Below are 19,742 nucleotides of genomic sequence, written 5' to 3'. Positions count from 1 at the left end.
AAATTACATGACAAAAATATAAAAGTTCATACAATCTTCCATGCAACAAATAAAAAGATTTGAGATTAATTCAAATTACAGTTTTAAAAAATGTATTTTCTAAACACATTTGAATCTGCTATGCACATGGGTTTTATCAAACCTTTATTAAAAACAAGGTTTTAGGGAAATAGTACTTTCTGAAATTCTTAGTAAATGAATTTAAGACTATTAATTATACTTAAAGGACAGGAACTACAGCTTATTCATCTTTGTATCATCAGCACTTAACTCAGACTTTAACTCAAAGTTATTTAATAAACACGAGAGGGAGCAAAAAAGAAAAGACAAAGGGGAGCTAAAAGGGAAAGCAGAAAAGGAGAAAAAAGTTTACAAATTTTTTTTTAAAAATGAAGGCACACACGAGACCCTGACTAGCACATGAGGCCTCCCGAACCCCCACAGCCACAGCGGGCGGCGGACAGACACCGCTGCTCTGCTCACACGCAGGCGTGTGTTTCCGAAACGACACACACCGTGGTTTCAGCATGTTTTGCATCATTTCACATGAAATGTGTGGTTGCGTACTAATGTTTACTGCCAGAGAAAAGCATTGAAAATGAGAGAAAATGAGAACCAAGAAAACTGCTGACTTGGTTTAAAAAAAAAAATCCAAGAGTAGGAGAACTGAAAATCCCAAAATAAAAATAACTAGAGAAAGTCAGGTGCCTCCAGGGAACAGTAAGAACAATTTTCAGTTACTCCACCTCTTTGGGTGAGTCACTAGTTTTCCTCAGATGACTTTGACCCCTGAACTCATTTCACATGAACTTTCCCTCAGACTTGTTTTATCTGCTTCGAAAGTTAGAAGTCTTTAGTTGCTGTAACCACACTTCGACACTGATAGGGCCAGGGGACTTAGAAAGTCGACAGCTCCTGCTAGGCCTAAGCCAGCTCCAAACTGCTCTGATGCACAGATCCAGTTGGTGACCACGCTGCTTTCTTGGGCAGCATCAAAGTTTTTGCAACAACACAGAGAAAAGTGACATCACTTCAAATGTGAATCATGTTTCAAGATTTAACATCTGTTTATTTCCCAGGCTAATAACTCTATTTTAGATAAATATAGGAGATATTCTCATCTGTCTGCATTAGTGATAAGAAACAAAGGCAATTGGGCATCTGTTTGCTAATGTGTTCATTTACTCATCTAACAATTAGTAAGCACTAACGATGTGCTTTGCAGACACAATGGGTAAACAACCCAGTCTCTGTTCTCCAGGAAGGACACAACTAAGTGACAAAGAGAGATGGAACATCCCGCTTGAGTCTCGGATGTAACACTGTCAGGGCACTCAGTCCACAGATGGGAACTCTGACCATTCAGTTCAACTTTGGTTGAAGGACAAAAACGTGTAGCACAAACAGCTCAAATTCTAGCCCTGGCTGGTATGGCTCAGTGGATTGAGTGCTGGCCTGCGAACCAAAGGATCACTGGTTCAATTCCCAGTTAGGGCACTTGCCTGGGTTGCAGATCAGGTCCCTGGGGTGGGGGCCACATCAGAGGCAACCACACATGGATGTGATGTTTGTTTCTCTTTCACCCTCCCTTCCCCTCTGTACAAATAATCAAAATCTTAAAAAACAGAGCTTAAACTCTAGAGCTAAGAACGCTGCATTCAATTTCTTGTGCTGCCATGATGGTGTGGCCTTTGACAAGTTACTTAACCATTCTGAGCCACATTCAATTATTCAACAATAAACACTGCCTGCCTGCTTGCAACATGCTTGGCTTCCGTTGCCCCATCTTTATCATGAAACTGCCACAGTTACACCTCACAAGTGTATGTAGATTACCCAGACCAGGACCTGGCACAGGGAGAGACACAGTACTTGCTATCATCATCATCATCATCAATCAAATGTAGGCCCTGCCCTACATTATAGGGACACAAAGATGAGTAAGACAGGGTCCGGACCAAAAGGTGTGCTTGGTCTTAGGGAGGAGTTAAGACAGGAGCAGGTAATTTCAGTATGATGTAGCAAACGTCCTGGTGGAGTGCTATGAGAGCACTGAAGATGAACTCGTAATCCATACAATGATTTTTAGCTAAAGTCATTTCAAAGTTCCCATTCCCACAGAAAGGCTATTTAGAACAAATTGAATAGGGAAGTGATGTCTTCCCAAAATAGATCTGGTTTTAAAAAAAGAAAAGCAGCTAGTATTTATACCATCTCTGACTCTCTAGAATTTTTTTTCAATAACAACAACAACAAAAAAGCTTTCTGTTGGCCTTACAGACTCTTAGGGAGCACATTCACACAAATCATGTGGGAAAACTCTGAGACATTAGACAAAGAACAGAATGCCCAGACACCAACTATTCAAAGGACGCCACTCCAGCAGGAAGCTACATCAACTGTGTTATTATCACTTCTGACGAAGTCAGGATTTTCCCTTACTGTCTTCAAGATATACAGACAATGTCTTGGTTTTCTGTTTTTTACCTGAAGGGTATTCTGGTCAATGACCTGGAAAAGGGAGTGAGGTTTGTTATCAAAAGATACAGGCCGGTGGAGAAGACAGCCGCTGCCGAAAGCAACCCATCCTGGTTCCAGCTCCTCGTTCCGGCAGTAGACGAACCCTCTGTGGGAAAAGAAAGGCACACAGGCTGGGCGGCTGGCTGGGTCCAAAACCTCACAACAAGCTACAACAGACAAACACTTTCCACTTGATTTTTTAAAATGACTAAGTATGCAAACAATCTGAAGGAGAATGAATATATTACATTGATTTTGGGACTGACAACCTGGGGCAAATATCCATTTCCCACAACAAACTGGAGAGGAGAAAAAGTTGGGTAAAAGGTCTAATTAAATATACAAGAGGAACTCAAACTATGGTTTCTTCTGGCAGCAATTCATAGACCTTACACCCCAAATGAAAACCACTGCTAATCCAAGGTCAAGCCCAAGTATGAAGGGACTTAACTAGAAAATGTCCATTTATCAACATGGAGGAGAAACTAATAGACATTATCATCACGGAGGAATTTCTGGTTAAAACAAGGATCTTAGGGCTACCAGACTTTTTAGAGGGAACACAAAGTGGAAATGCACTAACAGAATGAGAGGGGCAGGTAACAGTAAGTGAAAACCAGAAACAGACGAATTCACTCAAACCTGTTACTAGTCAGTACAGGGAGAGTCGGCATTCACCCCTACAAGTCTCATCCGTGGAGGCTTACATAAGGAGGAAATGTTCCAGCCAAATCACTCAGCAAATTCCATGCGACTCACCTGAGAGTACCATGCAGTCCAGACCCCAATTTGCTTACTCCTCTTCCGACCGAGTTAGTCGTATACAGGTAGAGACCATCTGCCGTGAGACAGCGTCCCAAGTCAGCATCTGAAATCATTTTTTCACAGGTAAATTATATAAACTTTTCTAATGAAATTATAAATGTGCTTTTTTTCCTAATGAAAAAGCCATTAGGAGGTTTAGTGGTAGATAATCTCCCACTTCTAAAATGAGTGCTTCAATGTGACTTTCAGGGAAGATGGCTCGAACCACCCGCCGCACCCCCCACCCCACCTATCTGTCCCCCATCTGCCCAGCAAACACCCAAACTGCATGTGGGATCGGGGACCAAGATCAAAGAAAGTCGTAAGAGAGTTAATTAACGGGACAGCCTGGTTCTGCCTGACAATGTGTGTGTGTGTGTGTGTGTGTTTGAATAGCAAAGTACTGAGTCCAATTTATGCGTTCCTAACTCTAATTTGAAATGACTAAGAATATGATACTTTCACTAATAATTTTGTAGTAAAAAAGATGTGAGCTTTTAAGGGCTTTGGGCACTTATTTGTTGATTCCGAGCCTCTCTGAACTTCAGTTTCTTCATCTGGACGATGAGAATATGAACCTCAAGAGTTACCACGAGGGTTAAATGAGATGACACAGGGAGACACCTGTACTGCACTCTGGTTCTCAGCCAGTGCTCCACAGATAAGGGTATTATGTTGACATACTGATGTTATACAGTAAACCCAAGTCTGCTTCTGTGGGTTTTCCATCCAGAGACCCTAGTTTTAATTTCTGGAGCAAGAGCACAAAAGTATCTCTCTCTTTTTTTTTTATTTAAAGGTTTTATTTATTTTCAGAGAGAGGGGAAGGGAGGGAGAGAAACATCCATCAGTTGCCTCTTTCACAACCCCAACTGGGACACCTGGCCTGCTACCCAGGCTTGTGCCCTGAAGGGGAACTGAACAGGAGACCTTTCAGTTAGGGCTGTATCTCTTCTATTGAAAAATAGCAACCATGTGTCCCCTTTGATACATCTTCCCCTAAAATAAACAATGTATCTACATGGTTATAATGGTATACTAACATAAAGGGTTTGCCTTAAAAAGAGCTTATAAATAAGTTCCTCAGTGTTTCCACTATCATTCATTATGTTTAAATGGAGTCTGTCTACTACTTACCACTTTAGGGGAATCCAATGTCACAGCACTCAAATTTGTCCTGAATGTGTTGTTATCTTAAAAATTCAGTACACTAATCTGAGACAACCAATAGGTAATTTGTACCTATTGGTTCCTCAAAGTTAAAGTGGGTAATCATTTTTAACACCAATTTCTTAGCGATTTGCTTTGTTGAATTTTTCTAAAACATGACCTGTCTTTATGAAAACAACTTCCTGGAGTTTTCTTACCTCCCACTGCATTGATTAGGTAATATTTAATGATGTAGTCATAACAAGTACCAGTTAACAAACACAAACAGGTTGGGGAGCAAGGTGGACTCTTGGCAGGCCTGCAACTCCACAGGGGAGCAGGATGGGGGTGCCAGGGCCCTGGACAGTCTGTCTGCTGAGCGAACAGTGAGGCCAAATTCATCTGGCAGGTCAACCAGGTGCAGGTCAATGAAGACAGCATCTGCCATTTTCACTGGGGTTGCAGAATAAACTGATATGTAGTACAAAACTTCCATGTGATTAAAAACATTTTAATCCAGCCCACTTTGTTTTAAAAAGGTACTTAATTCATGTTCCCTTAAAATTGCCTTTTTCTTTTTTTTTTTTTTTTTGCATTTAGGGTGACAGGGTTCATCTACGCACACACAAAAATTACTAAAAGAAACAGTACCAGGCAGAAATACCTGATAGTCTTCATGTTCATAAAAGTTCAGCTCAGGGATCCCATGCCCAAACTCAAATACCCCAAAACCAATTTAAGTAATTCATGCCTCTTTGGCAGGAGTGTATGGATGATACCTTTTCCTGGAGATAGTAAAACCTATCCACTTTCTTACCTCACCGAGTATCAGCTTTTATACTCTGACTGATAAAGCAGACAATGAGCACACTGTATAGGAACCTTGAGCTCTTTAATTAAGAGGAACACAGTCATATCTAAATCATTTGCTGCAAGGATCTAAAACCATTCCTTTCGCATCTTAATTTCAATCACGGGACCAAAACCCTTACATTACCTTTATTTTCAGAACCGGAGCCAGTGTTGCTGTCGGGCGCAGGCAACATGTCTTCATATCCCCACGACACAATGTGTTTGCCACCGAGCAAGCAGGAGGGGGATCCAGGCCCCCCTTCTAAAAGCAATAGCCTAAAAGGGGGAAATGGAGAATCACAAAGACACCGAGACTACCCATTTGGGCAAGAAAAATAAAAGTCCACCTAACCATCTCAAAGAGCAGAAAACTGGAACAGTTTTACACAGATATTATACATCTGAAATGATAATCACAACACAGTTTTTAATTTAAAATTTACAAAGTAGGGCTTATAGAAATGTGATAATAAAATTACACCTATGTGAAAGGCATGTACTTTATATACACGGGAGAGACAGACAGAGCGAGAGCGAGAGAGAGAGACAGAGCGAGAGGAGAACATGTGAACTGGGGAACACGCACCGAAGCACTAGGAGGGGTGATCTTTGGGTGATGAAACTATGAATGATTTTATCTTTCTTGACATCATAACATAAGAGCATCTCAAAATGCTACAATAAGAATTCATTACTAGCTACTGCATTCTTAAAAATAGTTTGTTTATTTTTAGAGAGAGGGGGAAGGAGGGAGAGAAACATTAATGTGCAAGACAAACATCGACTGGTTGCCTCTTGCGTGTCCCCAGCGGGGGACACGGTCCACAACCCAGGCGTGCACCTTGACCAGAACTGAACCAGCCACCCTTCAATTCGCAGGCCGGTGCTCAGTCCACTGAGCCACACCAGCCAAGACAGAAGCTATTACATTTTTAAAAGCTCCTCCCCTCTCCGCAAAAGAAAAAAAAAAAGAAAACAGCTCTAGGAACACTTTCAAAAAAGGGAAAACAAAATACTTAAGAAAAATATGATGATATACTTATTTTAAAATATGAATCAATTCACTTATATGTGGAATTTGATGAACACTATAAGCAAACCAGAAATAGACTCATAGATACAGAGAACAGACTGAGGGCTGACAGAGGGGAGGGCAGGGCTGGAGGACTGGGTGAAAAGGGTGAAGGGCATGAGCAGTACAAATTGGTAGTTACCAAATAGTCATGGGGATGTAAAGTACAGCACAGGGAATATAGTCAATAATACTATAATAACTAAGCATGGTGCCAGGTGGATACTGGAAATATTGGGAGAATCACTTTATGAAGTATATGATTATTTAACCACTATGCTACATACCTGAAACTAATGCAAATTAATATTAAATGTAAACTATAATTTAAAAAATGAGTCAGTAATTAATAAGAGTTTAGCAATCTGCCGATTAAAAGAAACCATATGCGCAATCTCCCTTGCGTGGAAGGAGGGTAAGGATCCAAAGTGACCACTCACCTATACAGTACATCGGCTACAGGCAGGGACCCTAGATCGGTCTGTTTTTGTAACAGATGGGCTGTGTGGACAAAAGTTTTCAATGATCCCCTAGAAATGAAAGGAGGAAACACAAAGTCATCAAAATTGAAAAGTCAAGTATCAAGGCTGTTACTGTTAATTTTATTAACCACATGGGAAAGTTCCAAAATGTGTCTACCTGCTTATGCCAATCAGAAGATGTGAACAAAATATACCTGATTCTTACCTATTACCACTGGCTTACTCTGTGCGTGGCCCCATCTAAACAGTTGATGATGATGTTATTGCATTTGTAAAGGTAAATAATTTCCCCTAACACGTAAGTTCAAAACGTAAGGTTCAAGTACAAAGAACATGTGACTATTATTCTTGGATACTATTTTCATCATGTCATTGTCTAGTCTAGGAGAGATTTCATAGGAAGAAATTATATTTAAAGCCTAACAGTATTTCCATGATTAATTTTTAATGTCTTTGTTAAGTTCATCCATTTTCTACAACATCTCACCGAACCCCATTGTATCGAAAAAGGAATGCATTCAAATAATTAATACTTTGTACTGAGAGCTATTCCTTCTGCTATCCCAGCTGCAAAATAGGTGATTATAATACGTTAGAGGTCACCACCACCTGATTTCCCTTTGGTTCCCAAGGCTGGAGGCTCTGGAAGTCCATAATATGGTCAGCAGAATTGAAAGAAAGTGCTTTTAAGATGCACAAGACTTACCTGGCCAGCTTCCAAGTACAAATCACCACAAGAACATTTCCTGATCTAAATGATCGCCTGTATCAGATGGGTGACTTCGGATCGCTGCCTTATTCTCTTGGCCAAGGATTTAATTGCTAGGTATCAAATGCCTAAACCCCCAAAGAAACGGAATACCTAATGCTGGACTGAGTAGGCCTATAGTCCTCCTCTTAATTGCACCTTTCACTGTCTCTGGTGTTCAGAGAATCAACACCAAAGAACAGTGTAAGACAGGGAGGCAGGAGGTAAAGTATAAAAGCACAAGCTTGGGAGTCGGGACACACGGGCTCTGAAACTGGGCTCTGCCACGCAGCAGCTCCACCATCTCAGCCCTGTCACCTAATGCCTATGGATCTTTGCTGCTTCACCTGTCCCACAGGGAGGGATACCTCTCTGGGGTACAGTGTGGTTGAAAAAATAAAAGGGCAAAAGCACACTGGAACATTTAAAACCATTAAGCCAACTAACTATAAGGCCTTATTTCCTTTCCAGACTGGATCAGATTTTAGGAGTAAAATTTAAACTCCTTCCACCGCTCTTACACGCCTGCATGATCGGGGCCCTGCCACCTCACCTCCTGCCCTCTCCTCCTGCCGCTGCAGTCCACTACCCTGCTCACTTTGCTGACCCTCCGTGACCCCACGCACAGAAAGAGCATCAGAGTCATGCCACCTGCTGCTCCTCTTGCCTGAAACTCTGTCACTGGCTTCTTTGCATGTCTGGCTCTTTCTCATCATGCAGGCCTCCGTTCGAACGTCGCCTTTTCGGCAAGGCCTTTCCTGGTATCACTAGCTAATGCTGTCCGCCACCTCCACTTAGTCATTCTCTATCAAAATACCCCGGTTTGTCTTCTTACAGTGACCATGCCTGTCTGAAACTATTTTATACACCTATTGGTTGCTAGCTGTCTGCCTCCCTCATGGAAACTCTGCGTCTCTGGGGTCTATCTACCTCGCTCACTGCGTACCCCCACTGCTTGGAAGAGTACCCTGTATGTGAGAAACGGAGCAACAGTCACTGACAAACGAATCCCCCTGAGTCTGTTCAACTGTACATTCAGAGACCGTGAGTCGCTATATTCCTAAGACCTAGCAAGGTTCCTGGCACATCGGAAATGTTTGATAATGTCAGTTAAATGAATACACATCTTCAAAATTAATTTTTGGGAAAGCTGTCTTTGAAAGGATGAATCTCAAAAATTCAATAATATGTGTCTAATTAATAACAGGAGCTAATCTAACACTGAAAAGCATGTGACTTCTGAGGTAAACAACATCCAGATCAAGGTGTTAATATTAGCAACAAAATATAGAAATCATCTAAAAAAAACAAGAAAAAATTAAAACACTGATTTCCACATTTCTGCTGAATGGAATTTGAACTCTTAAGTACATGAAACAATTTCAGTAACTGCCTGTGGTTCAGACTGAATTTGGACATATGATTAAAAAGTGAATTATGATCCCATGTCGGATACTTAAAACGTTTGACATTAAAAAACTGATGCTATTCCAAAAATCCTAAATCTATCTAAAGACAGTCCTATCTATAAGTAAATTTTCTCAAAATGGTATTTTTGCACTAATAACAAGTCTATTTGGGCTTGAAGCTGTCTTTTGCATATGCAAAAAATAAGTCCATCCAATATAAAGTCTTTACAGGAAACATTCAGCACCACCCAACAATGTTTCCAGAATTAAGCTCACATCTGGATTTCCATCAGCTACCGTCTTCAAGGACCTAAGACTAGGCTATGACACTTTGCTCAAGGCAAAGAAACTGACAAGAAATACTAGTGCTATTCTGTCTTAAAAATAGCTTGAGATTCAACCATTTGAAGATCAACTTCGAAACCATAAAAACAGGGGGAGAAGTCTTATAGCTAACAACTTCATAATCCTCCAAGAAGAATTTCCCCACATACTCTTTGCTTTAAAAAAAAAAAAAAGGAAGAACCCAATCAAAGAAAAAACCCAATCAAGGAGATGAGCAGATAATGACACTAACCCATCAGACCATGGTCCTAACTGGTGACGTTTGTTAATAAAATTATATAGATTTCAGGCATGCAATTCTACAATACATCTCTATATCATTTCCTATCGACAGTGGATCAATAACATCAACTGACACACAAAGGACAGCACACTGTTACATGTTGATATATACAGAGAGGTTGTCCAATTATATTTTTGGAGACAAGCATCAGGGTCCAAACATGTAGTTGTGACCAAGTCTGTGTGAATGAGTCCAGGTGAGCAGTAACCCACTCACTCACTGACATACTCCTCACAGACACTCATGAAATAAATTAAAAGTGCTACAAACTTTTTAACGGTCCTTTCAGAAGAAACACAGAGAGAACCTCCGCCACAAACTACCCGATGTAAAACACTCATCATCTAAAGGGGTGAGTAGATAATGGCAAGGGTTGATTCTCCATTTCAAGCTGTTTAAGCTGTTATCATGGTATAGCAGAAAGAGAAAACTTGAACCTGGGTTCCAGCTCAGGCTGCCGGTGCCAAGTTTTGGTGAGAAAGTATCTCATGCACCGTCAAGGCTGTGAAGTTCAATATTGAAAACAAAGAAGGACTTCTGAGCATTAACACTCCCACCAAACATGCTGGCACTCTTATCCCCTCACCCAACCCAGGCAGCAGCAGCGAGTCTCAAGGTCGCCAAGTGGAATGTTTGATTTTCCTTACCTGGCACATGCCAGAGCCACCAGGGCAGCAGCAGCATTTTCTTTTTGCTTATGTGGGATGTGTTGGCCCGTGTCCGAAGTCTCCTCTAGCCAAGAGCACAGCAAAGTTTCAATTCCATTGAGACAGTCAGCAGGCTCCTTGGTCAAGCTCAAAGGCTGGCAGTCGCGAAGGCAGTTCAATAGCACCTCAGCAGTAATGTTACAGAGAGAGGGGTCTGTTCTACTCTGGGACTGAATGAGGGGGAAGACCAGCAGGAGCCCCATCCGAGACGTGAAGGGGGCTTGCTCAGGTTGCTGTAGCAAGCCCTGGCGTTTGAGCAGGGCCAAAGTCTCCTCATCACCAGAACTTTCCCTTTCGTGCTGTTCTTCCAAGGCCAGCTGGCGCTGGGCATTCCACAGTCCTCGCAAGGCATTCAGGCGGTACTCCAGCAGGCGGGCGTAGGCGTTGCTCTGATTCCCACAGACAGAGCGCAAACGTTCTGCTAATTCCATTGGGTTCTTGGTCTCAAATGTTAAAATCTAACAAAAGAAGCAACACAGAGAAAGTTGTTATGTACTGCTTTCACCTGTGGAAGCAAATATATCCAAAGGTATCTAAAAATGGTCCACATCATGAATTACTTTAATTGCAACCAAATATGCAAACGTGCTGCGAAGTCAGGTATTTGCTGATGGAGATTTTTTTCCCCTGGCATAATACTCATATTAAATATGAGATTAGACCTAATTGAAATAATGCAAATCATGAAAATAGTGAAGTGTGGAAGTCAGAAATTAATTCCAGTAATTCATTTTAGAAAATGGAAGTATAAATCTATGTTAAATGCTCTTGAGTTAAAATGTAAGTCTCTAATTCCTATTACCAGGTGGTTTTTATCTTCAAAATCTAATATACCTATTAGTAAATGATTGTTTATTACTCTTTGATTTTGAAGAACACTCCATTCTTACTACTCTTAGTCATTATTTCAATTGGTGACATGCTATAACTTTATCCAGTTCATACTGGTGGAGGAATCACCGCTCTTTTCTTGCCAAAACATACAAGTATCAGAAAGCCTCCTCTAGATTTTCAGCAGCTGGTGGAATAAAAACATTAAATATTCAATCAACTAAGAAAGAAACCAGCTATCAAGAAAAAGAAACAAACTAAATCTATGATGCAAAGAGTTTATGCACAGAAATCTGACCAGGTTAAAATAAACAGACAATCATAACAACAAATAAAGGGAGTCCCTCCAGGAGCAAGCCCATGCAACAGACCATCAGGCACCAGAGGTATCTGGTTCTCAGGAGACCACAAAGTCAGGGTTTGAAATAAAAGCAAAGAATATTTCGTTAAGTCATTGGCACTGACATTTTAAAACGTCACAGTTTGCTTTATTTCTCTCACAAACCTATAAAATACTTTTTTTACCTCCAATTTTGCCCTAAGAACTGTTACCCCAATAAAAGAACGAGAACTTCCAGGGTGATGTAAACTCTGTAGGTATCATTGCACATAGCTCTATTGCAAGTCATATTACGAAAAATTAAAAGCAGGGACCTGGCTGGTGTGGCTCAGTGAATTGTGTGCTGGCTTAACTGAAAGTTCACTGGTTCTATTCTCAACCAGGGCACGTACCTGGGCTGCAGGTTTGGCCCCCAGTTGGGGAAGTGTGAAAGGCAACCAATCGATATTTCTCTGCCTCTTTTTCCCTCCCTTCTCCTCTCTCTAAAAATCAATAAAAATAAAATTTAAAAAAAATTAAAACTAGGGCCATTTTTACTTAGTTTTTAATACATATCATGGCTAAATGTTCTCCACCATCAAGTCATACAACACTATTTTCCTACCTTTTGTTGAGATTCATCAAACACAAATTACCCTTTTGGTTATTTTCACATGGCAGTAGATAAAATAACTCAAACTCCTTAAAAGATGATCACTTTTCGAGGGCAATCAAACACCTTGAACCTGTGATCACATCCAAAGAAACAGGCTGCCCTTTTCTCTTTTTTTGAAGGATCTCCCCACCTATCCCCCCGACCAAATCAGCAACTAGCTTCCACTATGATGATCAACAACAAAAAACTGAGATATATTTTAATGTTGTAAAGAGAAAAAAAATCACAATTTTAAATTTTATCACCTTCCCAGTTACGAACATCTAAGCAAATAAGAAATTGTTGCATTTTTAAAAAAAGCTTTACAATATTGATTTAGTGATCTTCACCTAACAACTCTTTGATATAAAATTCATGTGTTCCACATACATTTTTATTTATGGTACACTGACCATCTACTTAAGTTACATGAAGCAACTACTAAAAATTTCAATACAGGGTTTTATTGGACTCAAGAATCGAAGACCATAAAAAACCCCCCAAAGAACTTAGCAACATTAAACCCAGCTATTTATTTTTATTATCTCAAACATAGTGCTTCTGAAATATGGTATTTCATGGTTCATAAAATAATGTGTATGGCAGAATCTGTAGCTAATTCTGAATATTGAGAGTAGCTGAAAAAAACTATATAATATACTTCAGCATTTTTCTGATGATTCTATTTTTATAAGTACTTCGGTTATATTTTTAACATTCCATTTGAAAGACAAATATTCTGAAACAATGAGAGTTATAATTAACCAAATATTATGTAACATATACACTTTAGTGACTGTTCTGTTTATTGATTTAGTGGTATCTAACGCACATTATGCTTTTAAAAGTCCATTAGACTACTCAGCATTGTCCATTTCAATGGCTCTATGAACACTAAGATGTGCCCACTATGCTGCCACTTTTTTAGAATTCTGAACTTTGAAGGTCATGGCCTAAAATCATTTTATAAAGACATCATACCTTCAGATTTTAGTAAGTCAGCTCTGGAAGATCTATTCTGGTCCTTGTGAATATTAAATGATTTCTCCTCATATAAATCCACTTGCCCTCAGTAACCACTCTTGACCAAGAAGATAAAAGACCAAAATGTCATTATAAAATTAATATTCTTTTATTTAAAAAAGAGAAAAGTTATTTAAGGAAAAGGGAAGGTCCCTGTCACCCTTAATCAGAAGGAAGAGTCACTAACTGTACTTTAGAGATAATGCTGAAGTCACCCCAATTAAGGGAATGACTTTCAAAGTAACTCATACCCTTAATGTAATTTTATCATAGATGACATGTGTTTTTAAACTAAGAAAACAATCATTCTGGAAAGCCAATAAAAAGTAAGCAAAATATTCTTTGCCAGCCACATCTGATACAAGAAGAACACAGATAAAATTCCCCAAAAGGGTCAAGTAAAAAGCTAAAAGCTGTATTAAGCCTACTTCTGAGAGAAATAGAAAGTAATCCTATTTCTAAACATTTACCCTAAAGAAATGTTCCAGGAATAAAAAATACACAAAGGTGTTTACTGCAGTCTTATTATAGTGGAAAAAGTAGAAGCAATCTCAATGTCCAAAAGAGAAGTATACATGTTTGATTAAATGACAACATCACAATGGAATATTATACAAGAACTGAAAACAAAATTAGCCAGACAGCCAAAATAAAAAGCAGTATAAAATTATATATGCCCTACAATAGGACTGTATAAAATGTGGTTGTTCAAGTTTGAAATGTCATTAGTAATTATGGTAAGAGAATCATAGAGAGGTCCCTAGTAGAAAAAAGAAACAGTAATGACAATAGTTTATGTTTAAGAAAAGCACTCATAACTAGAGCTGATGTTTTTAACAGGCAAACACTGTCTTTAAATAACTGGTAGTCAAATGGTGACACAGTTGATATATTTAAAATTGGGGGACGGATCTGTTCTCCTGAAATCGCCTCTCTGGTTCCATCTGTTGTACTTGGGCAGCCGTTTGTCTTGGTGCCGGGGGGGACTGCAGTCCCGATTAGGAGGCAAGGCTGGGTGGTGGGATGGGGAAGACCACCGTAGACGGTGGGAACTACCAATGAACAATAAAACCTTTTACTCTCCCAGAATAAATGATATTTAAAACTCAGAATCACTCTAGCTCCAAATAGATGAATGATATTACTATACTCCCTAGTATGGTACATTAACCGATTTAATTCATCACTTGAACCTTTCAGCATAAAAGGCATTTATACCTGGATTATTTCAAAGCAGATCAACTGACCAGACTTTCAACCCCAATACAAAACTTTTCAGTACAGGGTTTAGAATAATGAACCCCTCTCAAATGTTAGAGTGGATTTTTAAACCCTTTTATAGATTTTCCTACCATTTTTCACATTATGAAGATGGCAATCATGGCCAAATTGAATTGCATATGGCAGTTCAAAGACGATCAGAAAGATCTTATGTGAACCAAGTAAATGAATTGTGAATGGAAGGATGGAATTCTATCTCTAATACGAAAGCCTACATCAAGAGTGGGTCACTTATCAATTAAATGAGACCCTGAAATTACATGACCTTATCCAAGCTTGGAAATGTGTGTTCATTCAAATTCTCTTTTAACATGTTTTTTTTTTTAAAGGGTCTTTAACTTAACTGATAACCAGGATCAAATTTCGCACTTTAATTCATAAATTTTAGCCCATAGCTTGGTGCCAAAACTAGGAGTGGACCCTGACTCGTTACCAGATTATTTAGCTTTGGCTGAGCACCGTCAAACTTGCTCCAACATGTGGTGATTTTTCCCAGACCTTCATACAACTGCTGTGGATAGCAAGGTTGTTGGAACTGTGAGAACTCAACGTATGAGAGACCGCTGTTCAAATTCTTTTTGCATGAAAGTTTCACCTTGTCCTGACCTCTGCCTAATTTTCATCTTTTGTCATGTCCCCAGTCTAAATCCTACCTATCTTTCAAAACTCAGCTCTACCACCTACTTTGAAAAACTCTTATTTCCTCTCTTTCTCTCTTCCACTTCCCAGAATTAACTTCTCCATGTTCCCATCATATCTAGTACCTACCTCTATCAGCTGATCAGCCAAAATCTGTAAGAAAAAATGCCCTCTGCCCTGGCTGGTGTGGTTCAGTGGACTGAGCACCAGACTGTGAACCAAGAGGTTGCCAGTTCAATTCCCAGTCACGGCACATGACTGGGTTGCAGGCCAGGACCCAGTTGGGGGCTTGTGAGAGGCAACCAATCAACACATTAATGTTTCTTTCTCCCTCCCTTCCCCTCTTTCTTAAGGGGAAAAAAAAGTCTTCTGTTTCAACAGGAATGTATCGATGACTAGTTTTTAATAAATGATGTACATTAAGGAAATGTAGTAAGTGATGTACAGAATGGCTCTCGAAAATTGACTCATGGAATCAAATCCATATCTAAAAATCTCTCCATGGTATAAAGTCACTTTTTCACCAACATAAAATCTTGACAGAACCACACAGGTCATCTTCCTATGCCTAGCAATCAAAAGAATAACATTTAAGGACTTCTGGCAAAGATGGAGGCATAGGTAGACATACTGTGCCTCCTCGCACAACCAAAAGAAGGACAGCAATAATTTAAAAACAAAAAACAACCAGAACTGACAGAAAATCGAACTATATGGAAGTCCAACAACCAAGAAGTTAAAGAAGACACATCCATCCAGACCGGCAGGAGGGGCGGAGTTAGGCAGCCGGGCAGAGAGAACTCTCAGCAAGGCTGCGGCTGGTGGACCAAGCAACATGGTGGATTGTGGAACGGGGCGCGGCACACAAGGCGGCTGGTGAACCGGGGAATTCCCACATTCGAGAGCAGCTAAACCAGACGAAACTGGGTAGTGGGACAGCCCATGCAACCTAGGGTCCCAGTGGAGAAATAAAGCCTCGAAACACCAATTGGAAACACCGGTGGGAGTGGAGGCAGCAGCAGGAGAAACTCCCAGCCTCACAGGAGAGTGCGTTGGAGAGACCCACAGGGTCCTAGAACGTGTATAAGCCCACCCACCTAGGAATCAGCACCAGAAGGGCCCACTTTGCTTGTGGGAAGTGGGGGAAGTGACTGAAATCGGGCAGAGAGCAGAGCAAGTGCCATTGTTCCCTCTTGGACCCCTTCCCCATATACAGCATCACCACTCGACAATGTGGGTTACCTCACCCTGATGAACACCTAAGGCTCTGCCCTTCACTACGTAACAGGTGTGTCAATACAAAAAAAAAAAGGCCCAAACGAAAGAACAGATCAAAGCTCCAGAAAAAATACAACTAAGCGACAAAGAGGTAGCCAACCTATCAGATTCACAGTTCAAAACATTGGTACTCGGGATGCTCACAGAATTGGTTGAATTTGGTCACAAATTAGATGAAAAAACAAAGGCTAAGCTAAGTGAAATAAGGGAAAATATACAGGGAACCAATAGTGATGGGAAGGAAACTGGGACTCAAATCAATGGTGTGGACTGGAAGGACAAAGAAACATCCAATCAGAAAAGAATGAGGAAATAAGAATTGAAAAAAATGAGGAGAGGCTTAGGAACCTCCAGGACACTTTTAAATGTTCCAACATCTGAATTATAGGGGTACCAGAAGAAGAGGAAGATCAATAAATGGAAAAGTTATTTGAAGAAATAATAAAGGAGAATTTCCCCATTCTGGCAAAGGAAATAGACTTCCAGGAAGTCCAGGAAGCTCAGAGAGTCCCAAAGAAGTTGGACCCAAGAAGGAACACACCAAAGCACATCATCATTTCATTACCAAGGTAAAAATGAAGGAGAGAATCCTAGAAGCAGCAAGAGAAAAGGGGACAGTAACCTACAAAGGAGTTCCCATAAGACTATCTGCTGATTTCTCAAAAGAGACCTTACAGGCAAGAAGGGACTGGAAAGAAGTATTCCAAGTCATGAAAGGCAAGGACCTACATCCAAGATTGCTCTATCCAGCAAAGCTTTCATTTAGAATGGAAGGGCAGATCAACTGCTTCTCAGGTAAGATCAAGTTAAAGGAGTTCATCATCACCAAGCCCTTATTTTATGAAATGTTAAAGGGACTTAGCTAAGAAAAGATAAAAAAAAAAACATGTATAGTAAAAGGACAGCAAACTCACAATTGTTAACAACCACACCTAAAGCAAAACCAAAAGAAACTAAGCAAACAACTAGAACAGGAACAGAACCACAGAAATGGAGATCACATGGAGGGTTAGCAATAGGGGAGTGGGAGGGGGAGAAAGGGGGAAAAGGTACAGAGAATATGTAGCATAGATGGTAGGTAGAAAATAGACAGGGGGAGGGTAAGAACAGTATGGGAAATGTAGAAGCCAAAGAATTTATATGTATGACACATGGACATGAACTAAAGGGGGGAATGTGGGTAGGAGGGGCAGGGTGGAGGGGGTGAAGGGGGGAAATGGGACAGCTGTAATAGCATAATGAATAAAATATATTTTTTAAAAAATAACATTTAGAGAAAGATGTAGGAACGAACTCCTCCAAATGGTTTAAATACTATTAAACAAACTTTATTATGAGTATTTCAAGAAAAAAGATATCTCTGAAAAGACTATCTGGCAATTGCTTCAATTACATAGCAACATGGACTACCACAGTGATATATTCAAATGTTTAGCATAAATATATTTTAGTAAATCACTATGGACAGCTTGAAAATGAAACACATATAAAGAAGATCACACAACTCCAGTATGTGTAACACCACACTCTCCTACAATGAGTTTATTTTCAGTCTGTCCCCTCTTTAAACTCTGAGTCTTGAAAGGGGAACCCATATCTTATTCATATTTGTATCAGCAAAGCTTAGCACAGTGTCTGGCACATAAACTTTTGATAACTTAATGAGTACATACATAAATTCCAAGAATAATTATCTTAGAACATACATCTGGTTCCCACTGTACATCTAAATAACCCTCTCTCACTTGGATTGATTGTAATTCTGCCTTTTGGAGCAATGGAAAAATATTCTTAACTCTTCCACATAGGCACCTTTTAATTAGATGAAGAAAATACCCGTGATAGAAGGAGGAGACACCAGAATAAGAGTTTGGACAGTTCTCAACCTGGCTGAATATTGGAATTGCTTTGAGAGCTTTTTAACAATACTAATAGAGGTTGGGGGGATGGGTGAAAAGGGGGCAGGGATTAAGAAGTACAAATATCCAGTTATAGAAACAGTCATGGGGATGTAACACACAGCACAGGGAATATACTCAATATTGTAATAACTATGTATGGTGTCAGATGGGTACTAGACTTCTCGGGGTAATCCTTTGTAAGGTAAATGTTTAATCACTGTTGTACACCTGAAACTAATATAATATTGTATGCCAACTGTAATTGAATACTTTTAATTAAAAAATACTAATGAAGTGATGGGGAAAATGCAGACAACTGTACTTGAACAACAATTAAAAAAAAAGATGGAAAAAATACTAATGAGTGGGTCCTACTCCACTCAGATTATCTGGGGAGGGGACCTAGGCATTTTTTTTTTTAACTCTGGAGGTGAAAGCAATGTGCAGCCCAGACTGCGAGTTAGGGGGGCTAGGTTGCAGCCTCTGCAAATAACTTTCCTCACAGGCGTTTTACTGAAACCCTTTACGTCTGTGTTTCTGCATCTGTAAAATGAGGGTAACACCTGTTTTCATTTTACACACTTGTTAAGATCAAAGGAAATAACGTACAGAGAGTGCTCTGAAAAAGTGGAAACCACTAAACAATTGTTAGGACATTACAGAGACTTCCTTATTTTAAAGAACACCACCACGAAAGAATTTTTCCAGATAATCCCACAAGAAGAAAGACTTGACTAAATAAAAGCTAGAGTGCTGGGGGTGGGGTAAAGGAGATCTGAAGTTAACACATGCTTCCTCTGAGCCAGCACTGTCTAAAAAATGCTAATGAAATCTTAAACCCTGACCAGTGTGGCTCAGTTGGTTGGGCTTCACCCCGCAAACCAAAAGGTCACCAGTTCGATTCTCAGTCCCAGCACACACTTGGATTGCAGGTTCAGTCCCTGGTTGCAAGAGGCAACCAATCAATTTTTCTCTCCCTTTCTCCTTCCTTCTCCCTCTCTCTAAAAAAATAATTAAAATCTTTAAATATTTGTTAAAATGCTTACCCTTATGGAACACAACAGAAAAGAGAAATTAATCAAATGAGAAAATACATTTTAAGTTATTTTAATGCCAAATGCAATCCACCTCTAAGGCACAATCATTGTTAATGTGAGGAGTATGTTTATCATCAAATAATATATTTCATGAGACAAGGGTGTAATCTGTTTTCCAGGATTGATGACTAACAGCTGTTCCCTCAAAAATGTATGCATAAGTACATTATCTTGCTGAGCAGACAGGTTTAGTTACTGTCCCTCCCCCCAAAATACTATTTTACCAATGTATATTTAGCCAAAAAAGATTCTCTAAGATAGAGTAAAAACAGAAATTCACCTAGCATTGTATGCCTGAAACCTATATAATTTTATTAACCAATGTCACCCCAAAAATTCAATTTGAA

At 39.7% G+C, this 19,742-nt stretch overlaps 1 protein-coding gene across 7 annotated transcripts in view; it reads right to left on the bottom strand.

Annotated features, from left to right (window-relative positions):
* HECTD4 (HECT domain E3 ubiquitin protein ligase 4) overlaps window positions 1–19,742 on the bottom strand; it is a 157,120-nt gene that overhangs the window by 110,365 nt on the left and 27,013 nt on the right. For all 7 annotated transcript variants that reach the window (XM_045844468.1, XM_045844502.1, XM_045844478.1 and 4 more), the window contains exons 2-6: window positions 10,312–10,829; window positions 6,838–6,927; window positions 5,471–5,601; window positions 3,280–3,388; window positions 2,488–2,626 (exon numbers count right to left, since the gene is read on the bottom strand). In XM_045844468.1, the coding sequence (XP_045700424.1) occupies window positions 2,488–2,626; window positions 3,280–3,388; window positions 5,471–5,601; window positions 6,838–6,927; window positions 10,312–10,829 (987 nt within the window). The remainder of the gene's footprint in view (window positions 1–2,487; window positions 2,627–3,279; window positions 3,389–5,470; window positions 5,602–6,837; window positions 6,928–10,311; window positions 10,830–19,742) is intronic.

Source organism: Phyllostomus hastatus, unplaced genomic scaffold, assembly GCF_019186645.2.
Source record: "Phyllostomus hastatus isolate PE091 unplaced genomic scaffold, TTU_PhHast_1.1 phas_contig_1162, whole genome shotgun sequence".
Taxonomy (NCBI): Eukaryota; Metazoa; Chordata; class Mammalia; order Chiroptera; family Phyllostomidae; genus Phyllostomus; species Phyllostomus hastatus.
Note: the sequence above shows the minus strand (reverse complement) of the source record. Positions and strands in the feature narration are given on the sequence as shown.